At 59.6% G+C, this 8,838-nt stretch overlaps 2 protein-coding genes across 4 annotated transcripts in view; one reads left to right on the top strand and one right to left on the bottom strand.

Annotated features, from left to right (window-relative positions):
• Window positions 1-3,868, top strand: part of GEMIN4 (gem nuclear organelle associated protein 4) — a 4,077-nt gene extending 209 nt beyond the window's left edge. The window contains exon 2 of the mRNA XM_019511164.1: window positions 540-3,868. Coding sequence (XP_019366709.1) covers window positions 540-3,715 — 3,176 coding nt within the window. The 3' untranslated portion in view covers window positions 3,716-3,868. The remainder of the gene's footprint in view (window positions 1-539) is intronic.
• A 1,552-nt stretch (window positions 3,869-5,420) lies between these two features.
• The window catches only part of FAM57A (family with sequence similarity 57 member A), a 9,469-nt gene continuing 6,051 nt past the window's right edge, over window positions 5,421-8,838 (bottom strand). Inside the window, exons 2-5 of one of the 3 annotated variants that reach the window (XM_019511167.1) lie at window positions 7,568-7,781; window positions 6,983-7,078; window positions 6,329-6,442; window positions 5,421-6,247 (exon numbers count right to left, since the gene is read on the bottom strand). In XM_019511167.1, the coding sequence (XP_019366712.1) occupies window positions 6,173-6,247; window positions 6,329-6,442; window positions 6,983-7,078; window positions 7,568-7,781 (499 nt within the window). In that variant the 3' untranslated portion in view covers window positions 5,421-6,172. The other 2 variants (XM_019511165.1, XM_019511168.1) reach the window with 2 other exon arrangements.

The raw sequence follows: 8,838 nt of genomic DNA, 5'->3' as shown, positions 1-8,838 counted from the left end.
CCCCCCGTCTTCTCCTTTGCTGACTAAAGCAGCCCTGTCCCCACCGTGTCCCCCAGCCCTCTTCATCGCAGTCTGCAGCGTGTCTGCCGCCGCCCTGCAGCAGGACGCGACTCCAGGTGCGGCCTCAGCAGTGCGGAATAAAAAGGGAGATTTGCTTCCCTGCGTCCGCTGGCAGCGCTCCTAGTAATGTGCCGTTAGCTGGCTCGGAAATGGGGGGAATCGCCTCCCCCTGTAGAAGGGGGTCTGGAACCTTTTCCTTCACATCTGCTGAGCATCCTTGTACCTCTGGGCTGCTAGAGGCTGAGAGGGGCCCCACTGTGCTGGCAGGGGCTGTGTACACTGCAGGCGCTGGCATCCACCCCAAAGGAGGCAGGCTGAGAGAGGGGCGTCTTGCTTAGCCTCGTTTTATGCATGGGGAGAGCAAAGACTCACCACCCATGTTGTGCAAGGAGTCTGGGCAGCAAACCCAGGCCCTCGCCGTGCCAGCCCTTGGGGCTCCTTCCTCTCCGCTCTAACCTCGTGCATTGCTGTTTGAACAGGGCCCATGAACATCTGTGAGGAAACCGCGGTGCTGCACGGCGGGTTCCTGCTGGCTGCGAAGCGCTATCACCCCAAGGCACTGGCGGAGTTGGCCAAGGCTGACTGGCACCACGTTGGGCCACCCATCACCGATGCCTTGAAGGAGATCTGCGCTGGCCGCACCACCTCCCTGCCCCAGCCCTGCAGCTGGAAGAAGAAAGCCGTGATGATCATCTGGGCCAAAATCCTCCTGCCCAGTCCCGGGCCCGCCAAGGTTGACCAGAGGTGGAAAGATGACGCCTTCTTCTCAGTGTGCAACATGATCCCCTGTCTCAACCGCACGGTTCTGTTTGAGCTCCTTAAAGCACTGAATGCACCCTGGCTCTTTGTGCAGCTACTGCTGGCACTGCCTGCGGGCATCTGTCAGCAGGAGCTCGAGCTGTTGGTTGAGTATGTTGCAAATGAGACGACCCCAGCGGACTTGAGGTTTTTCTTAGACGTCTGGTGGGAAATCATGAAGCGCAAGGAGGGGCAGCAGGACCAAGCGATCCTGACATTCGGTGCCCTTATCCACCAGCACCTGTCCGAGCCACTGGATGAGGGCTGCCAGCCTCCAAAAAGGTTTAAAGGCGATCCCCTGTCCGTGCACGACTCCCCTCTTACCACCGAACTGCTCACAGTCCTGGTTGATGGGCTAAAGCATATCTATGGATGTATTGTCACTCCCAGAATGAAATGCTATGCCCTGGCCAACCTGGTAGATCTGCTGTCGGTGTTCACTGTAGTAGAGCAGGAGTCCAGCGTGCTGCCCGCTGCGGAGTATCTGGACAAGATCACATCTGTAGTCATTCTCTGGAATGGTGACCATGAGAGCCACTACCACCCGCGGGGGCTAGAGGAGAAGGTGAAGGAGGCGGAGCGGAGCATGAGCCTGCTCTCCGTGGTCAAGCTGTCCAGCGAAGAGCTTTTTGTCGGCTTGCACTTCTTCCACAACCTGCTGCAGGGCTGGAGTGAAGAGCTGCAGTGCATGCTGAACAGCCGCCAGGAGGTTTGCTACGAGGGCTACCGGCTCCTCGACAGCCTTGCCACCTTTGGGAAGAACCTGGTCTGCTTTGCCGAGGCCAGGGAGCTGGGCAAGGATGAAAAGCAGGTGGTCCTGGAGCTGGCAGAGATCATCATGGGCTTCCTTAAGCAGATCAACCCTGACCTGCAGGGCAGGGACTCAGACAGCAGCATCATGGCCTCAGTGGCCATGACAATCATTGAGCAGAAGATGGAGAGGCACCCGGAAATGTGCTCCATTTTTGCTTCTGAGAAGGCCTGGGCCTTCTCGAGGGACTGGGTCGCCTGCCTCATCAAGAATAAAGTCCTCTTCCAGAAACCAGACCTGGTTTTGAAGCTGCTGGAGACCACGGTGACTTTCAGCCTCTCCTCCAACAACCGAGAGAGCCGAGAACTGCAGGTCAAGGTAACCAAAACCATCCTGGAGTGCTACACTGAGCTGTCGCTGCCTGACAAGAACAAAGTGATCTCGGGCGTCCTTGACTCATGGGGCGGGCGGGGCCTATCCTTGAGCTTGAAGGCTTTCACCGAGGGCTTCCAGGAGGAACTGAACTTGGCTTTTAACCAGATCACGCGAAGCGTGTCAGATCAGGGCCTGACCAAGGCCGTGGCCTCGGTGGCGAGGCTGGCACTGCTCCACCCAGAGGCCACGGTGAAGAAGGTTTGCAACCTCGCAGTCGTCAACCTGGGGACACATCAGTTCCTAGCACAGATCCTGTGCTCGTTCCCAGCGCTGAGCTTCCAGGAAGCCCAGGAGGGCTTGGGCAGGGGGGGCAGCCTGCTGGTGAGGTGCCTGAAGGAGACGGTGTGGGGGAAGCTGTCTACCGCAAAAGAGAAGGAGCAGTTCCTAGAGTTCTTGGCTGTTCTGCTGCAGCCAAGCTCAGCAAGTCCTCTCCTCTCTCCCGGTGAGGTGACCCAAGCCTTCGTCCTGCCCTACTTGAAATCGGATTGTGCCCACATTGAGCTAAGCCTGCACATCCTTAACAAGGTCCTGGGGCTACAGTCGGGGCACGATGAACACTGGATCAAGACCTGCCACCCCTTCCCTCTCCTCCTTGGTGTCTGCAAGCTCCTAGACAGCTACACACATTACTGGCATTGGTTGAAGGACCAACCGTGTCCTGCACTGGAGACCAAAGACTTGGTAGCTACCACCTTGGCCCAGCTCTGCGAGGTGGTGGAGCAGAAAGCCGCCCCCTCTCTGGAGGTCTGGAACCAGTCGCTGGCCTGGCTGCACCGCAAGGTGGAGCCATTGGACTGGACGGTCGGTCTCCGGCTGAAGAAGCTTTATGGCGATCATTTCAAGAACGAGGTCCCGGCCACGCTTTTCGAGATCTGCAAGCTCTCGGAGGACGAGTGGACATCCCGCCCGCTCCCAGCCTACGGGCCAGGCAGCGGTCTCCTGGCGTGGATAGAGTGCTGCTGTATCTCTACCGCGCTGCGGGAGCAGATGCTGGTGCTTCTGGCCATCAACGTGGACAATCCCGAAGAAGTCAACCTCTTCAGCAAGGGCTTCCTGGTGGCCCTTGTCCAGATTCTTCCGTGGTGCACTCACGGGGAGTGGAAGAGGCTGGCCCACGTGATCCAGAGCTTGCTGCAGCGGCAGGTCCTCCATGTGCCCTACAGCTTGGAGTACGTGCAGTCCCTGCCGCTACTTAACCTCAAGCCGTTCGCCCACCCGCTGCAGTTCTCCGTGCTCCTCCTGCGAGGTTTCCAGTTCCTGTGCAGCTCCAGCTGTTCCACCTGGCTGCTGGAGGAAGCCTGGCAGCACGTGGTGAGACTCTACTGTGGCAGCCTCACGGATCTGCTGGGCACAGTCAAGGGGGCCCTGCCATCCCCCTGTCCCACAGCTGAGGACAAGGACCTGACACAGGAGGCCTCTTTTGTCTACATCCAGCTCTTTTGCCACGTGCTGCATGTGGTGGCCATGCTCCCAGACAACGGCTGCAGCGAGCCCCTCGGGGTGCTGGCCCTCGAGACTGTCTCGCAGTATGACGCGCTCCGCGCCATCGACCACTCCCTCAACAGCTCGCTCAGGAGGGCCAACGAGAAGTACTTCCTGGCATCAATCGCTGACAGTGTCAGCCAGCAGGAGCTGCGTGCCGCGCTCCAGCAGAAGCTGAGCAAGCTGTGAGCTGGGCCGGGCTTGCCTGGAAATGCGGCACCCCGGCTCGGCCCTGTGGGTCGCAAGCACCGGGGTTGCGTGGTGTGGAAACTCTCCCCAGTGGAGGAGGTGGTAGCTGCAGATTTGTTACATCTATAATAAACCTTTTGCTTTTTTCCTTCCTTTTGAGTTTTGGGGGTGGGTATTTTTTAACAGGCCGAAGGGTTTAAGTGTGGGTGTCAAGTGCTCTCAGGGCGGCGCGTCCCATCCCCAGAGCTCTGCCTGGGAGCATCAGCACACTGTTCAGATGCCTCCATCCATTGCGGGGGTTAAGCAAGAGGCTGATAGCCTGGTACCTGCCTCTGGCGGGTGAGGGTCAGTAGGGAGCTCAGCCCCTGTTGTCTGCTCGGTCATTGGGCCCCCCTCTAACACTGCGTGCAGGGGTGACTTACAGCAGGGGCACCTGCCCACTGGGAAAATACCCTGGCATGTCCTGAGCTCCCTTCACAAAGGCCCCCATGGTAATGGATGGAGATGCTCAGAGACGAGCGGGCTACACGAGACTCGCTGCGCCTGGGTTCTGAACAGATTTCTTTATTGGTCTCTTCCGAGGGTGCAGTAGTAACCAGAGCAGTGTTAGTGCAAATGGAAAGGCCTCGGCTGGTCCGTTCAGCCTTTTCTTTACATAAGGCATGTTATTTGTAATACAGACGGCAAGAGAAATGTGTCCACAGCCATCCGTCCTGCGTTGGAGCCTCTGTGGCTGGCTATCGTGCATTAGGAAGCCCCTGTTGCAGGAAGGGAACAGCTGTGGCGGCTGCTTTGGAAAGAGCTGCTTTCTTTGCTCGTTCAGCTGCATGGGGCTGGGCTGGGCCTCGGGCCTGCTGCCTCCAGGATAGGGGGCTCAGAGCTACCTACGGGCTTCCAAACCCCACTGTTAGGCCTAGGGCACAGCCGCAAAGCCACGAGGTGGCCACGGTCTCTGTAAACTCCTTACTCTGTAAGCAGCTAAGATGAGGCTGAGGGGAGGGGGCGGATTTGCTTCTTGGGGTCACGCCCCAGGGACAAACGCGGCCCCATAGTGCTGGCACTGCAGGTTACAAGGAGTCGGGATCTGTCTGGATGTTTCTCGCACGTGCGGTGTTCGCTTTGCTGGTGGCTGCGAGGACCAGCCAGCGTTTGGCTTAGGCACCTGTTGGGGCCGTTGTTCCCCGGTGACGAGGACAGGCCTGACCCGGCTCTGGAGTGGGAGCGCTGCAGGCTGGGGCCCCTTCCCATAGATTTGTGGCACTTTGGTGGGGGGAAGTGTTTGCTCTTTTGTCAGCACAGCAGAGTGCTGGGGCCAGTCGGCCCGGAGGCAACAGGCAGACAACTAGCTCTAGGGTAGGTTCAGGGACGCTGCCTGCTCCAGCAGCTTGTGTGGTTTCATGCCTAGACCCCAGATCTGGTTCCTTCCTTGGGGTTTTGCTCGGCCTTCTCTGCGCGGAGAGGCGAAGGGCTGGGCGGGAGGGTTGGGCTGGAGGCAGCACTGACATCCTGGTGATTCTCCAGGCTCACGGTGTAATCTCCGTGTTTGCACTGGCGTGTACAGGCGCACACTTGACACACAGGATCCACTTCCTGGCAGTGCCTGTGCCGAGCATGGTGTGCTCGTCCCCACTGCTGGCACCAGGGTTTTGGGCCAGTCCTGGGACACGTCTGCATGGAGCATAGCCAGAGGGAACCAGCAGAGTTCAGCCCCAGCATTGGGGTGATGGGAACGGACTCTGGGCAGCACCTCCGGCACCATCCCCCTGGGGCGAGACCCCCCTCTCAGCACCCAGGTAAGGACTGGTCTTGCACTGCTGCCACATGCTAAGCAGTGCTAGTCGCACCCAGGTCCCTTACAGCACTGGCTTTGGCCTCGTCTCCCCCTAGCCTCCAGCCTGGCTGTTCAGAGTCCATTTTGCTGCATCAGTCATAAAATAACAGACAGTGAGGGTTGAAAGGACCTCAGGAGGTCACATCTTGTGCAACCCCCTGCTCAAAGCACGACCGGCCCTGACTAGGTCACCCCAGCCAAGGCTTTGTCTAGCTGGGTCTTAATACCCTCCCAGGCTGGAGGAGCGGTGCTGTGAGCTGTCCCCTCTCCACCCCGTGGTCTGCAGCATCTAACAAGTGAGCAGTTTGCCAAGGGCCTGATCCCAGCAAGAGTCTCGCACCTCTCCAGGCAATGCTCCCACTCACTGGCTCGTGCCCAGGCAGTGCCATGGGCAGGATGCAGGGTGCTCGAGCGTTACAGGGGGAGAAGTCCTGCGAGAGGCTGGCGCTGCTTCCCAGGCTCGCCATGGGGACAGCGTGGAAATCCAAACACCCTCGCTGCCCCAGGGGGATGCGGCTGTCCCCAAGGTGGTGCCTCCAACACCGGTTGTACAGGCTAGGCGGCTGGGCAGAGTGCCAGGTGCTGGCCCTGTTCCCAGCCTTGCGCTCCGCGGCCCGCACCAGCCGCTATCGGCTCTTGTCGGACGAGGAGCAGCTGTAGAGGCGGAGGGCTTTCCTGCAGATCAGCACGAACCAGTAGAGCTGTGGGGCAATGAGGCAGGCATTGGCCACGTTGCAGTGCACGGGGATGTGGAAGGGGGCTGCGTAGAGGGGGATGCCCACCTGCCGGGCATACGCCCCGTACATGAAGGGGAAGAGCAGGATGCGGCAGAGGAGGAAGGTCACCAGGATGAGGACCCCATTCACCTTGTGCAGCCGTGTGTCCTGCATGTTTAGCTGTGGAAGCAAACGGGGGCGGGGATGAGTGCCGTGCCAGTGCCGCGTCCCCATGCCTTCCTCCGTGATGGGTAACTACGCCTGCCTTGCTGGGGTGCGTGGAGATCTACGGATCGGTGCTTGCCCCACTGAGCTTACAGTGTAAGGGCCAGGTCCAGCCCTTGCTCTAGGCCGTGGCAAGACTTGTGGACTCCCAAGGGCTTTGGGCCAGGCTTTAAGACAGGCTGACAGGAGCAGAAGGGGAAACTGGACTTCCTAAGGAGAGAGGAGCGGCGAGGAGAGGAAAGGGAAACCCTTGGAAGAGGGATAATGAGCACAGCAGAGAGGGTGGTTTTGCACAGGATGCTGGGCTTGGAGGAGGAGGCAAGCGTGGCTGCTTGCTACCGAGTCACTCCAGTGCAACCGGGGCAGGATCAAGCTCAAATCCCTGCAGATCCTGTCCGTGCTGCTTTCTGGCTGGTGGCTCGATCACAGCCCGAAGGGCTGGAGTAGCTGCCCCGTCCCTCCACCCGCGCAGCATTGCGGACCCGCAGGCCGTACCTGCATCAGGGTTTTACCCAGCGACACGAAGGGAGTGCTCAGTTCTGCCAGGAAGATGCAGCCGACGAAGAAATCCCCCAGCTCCCCGCGGAAGTGCTGCGGACAGACAGAACGGCATGAACACGCCAGCAGTTTTTCCCACGTGCTTGGAGCCTGCTCTGCGGCAGCCACCCGAAGGCTTCCCTCGCCCCCGCTGCGGCTGGACCTAGCCCTTCCGGGAGCAAGCTGCACGAGCGGGAGTCCTGTGCTGGCGTGATGCACTCTGGAAACCACTTGAGAGTAAAACCTGCTCTGCTCGTGGCAGCTGGCCCATGGCACGGGGGGGGCACAGATCCCAGAGCGGCACCCGCTCGCTGAGCGGTCGGAGACATGGAGCTGAGCTCTCCTGGCTGCCAGCCAGCCCAGGCATGCAGCACGGGTGCACTGAGAGCCGCGCGGCAGGTGCTGGGAAGCAGCACGCAACTCGCCAGAGTCCCTGCATGTCACTCCCCGTGTAAAGCTGAGCCACGCGTGTTACCGTGACCCTCCTTGGGGAGGGGCTGGGAGCCACAGCACTGCCCCCTTGCCCCCCGCACCCGCCCTTACCTGCGTGATGGGTGTGAGGACGATGAGGATGAAGAGGTGGTGGGTCACCATGAGGCGTTCCTTCTTCAGGAAGCTCCTCACGCTGGCCAGCGAGTTCTTCTTCTCCGCCGTCCCCGAGTCTTTGCTTCTGTGCCAGTGGCACAGGTACATGACGTAGATGTCGTAGGTCATGTAGGGGACGATGACCCAGACGTATTCCACCGCCAGCCAGTGCCTGTGGGGAGCAAGGAGCACAGAGCGACAGCCTGCTGCACCTCGGGGACCCCGGGAGGCGGGGGCAGTCCAAGCGTCCGAGTCACCCGTGCGTGTCTCCGGCCGCAGCCTGTGGCTATGCCTCCAGGGCCCAAAGTAGCACTCGCTTCTAATAGGCGACCCCCTGCGTCTAACCGGACACCAGCCTTCCCGGGGCCATGTTGAGCCTCTCTCGTTTGTCCCCTCACCTGTGGCTGCTGCTTTCACTCGCAGGGCCTCTTGCATCGGAGGATCCCAAAATGCAAGCGTGCGGAGCTAGAGAAAGGGCGACACTTCCGCCCGCCTCGCCCACGGGAACGGCTGTTTGCAAACCCCGCCGAGATCCCTGCATCCACACGGCTGAGTCCCCAGTGACGAGACATCTGCCTCGTGTGTTTTATTCATGCAGAAAAATGCCTCGCGATGGGTGGTTATTGGGAAATAACTGCATGCCACTGCCTGTTCTCACTGCATTTTAGAGTCGCACTTGCCCAGGGAAAGCTAATTACAGCTGCTGTTTGCAGAGAGACCGGCCTTTTTTATGTGGGCCGGCAGAAACGTGGTCTGAATCCGGCCGTCAGTGTCCCGATGCCTGCCTTGTGGCCCTGTTTCAGATGGGGAGGGGATCTGCTCGTTACCGTGTGGGGCACACTTGGACTTGAGCTCCTCTGTGAACAGCTGGGACATCCAGAACAACTAGCCGGGCTTTCCTTTGCACGTTAAAGGTCTTGTTCCTTTCCTGCATATTGAAGCGCTCCCTTGTGAAGCCCTCAGTCTTACTACCCTGTCACTTCAACCACAGGAGCTAAGTCTTTAGCAACCTCAGCTTTTCTCCCAGGGCCACAGTTTTTGGAGGGCGTCAGACTGAGAAGCGGCTCCAGGCAGTAGGAAGGCTGTTGAGCAAGCGTTTGGGAGCAGGCATGAGGGGCAGTTGCGGATGTGGCCTGTTCCTGCAACCACTTTTCCCGTGTCTTACAGCTCGAGTATTTTACGCCACGATCTCACCAGATTTCTTATGCTAAGCAGGGTTGGGGAAGTTT

The sequence above is a fragment of the Gavialis gangeticus genome, unplaced genomic scaffold (genome assembly GCF_001723915.1).
Source record: "Gavialis gangeticus isolate Ggan-Ray unplaced genomic scaffold, GavGan_comp1, whole genome shotgun sequence".
Taxonomy (NCBI): Eukaryota; Metazoa; Chordata; order Crocodylia; family Gavialidae; genus Gavialis; species Gavialis gangeticus.
The sequence above is the reverse complement of the archived record's forward strand: the minus strand, read 5'-3'. Positions and strand labels throughout refer to the sequence as shown.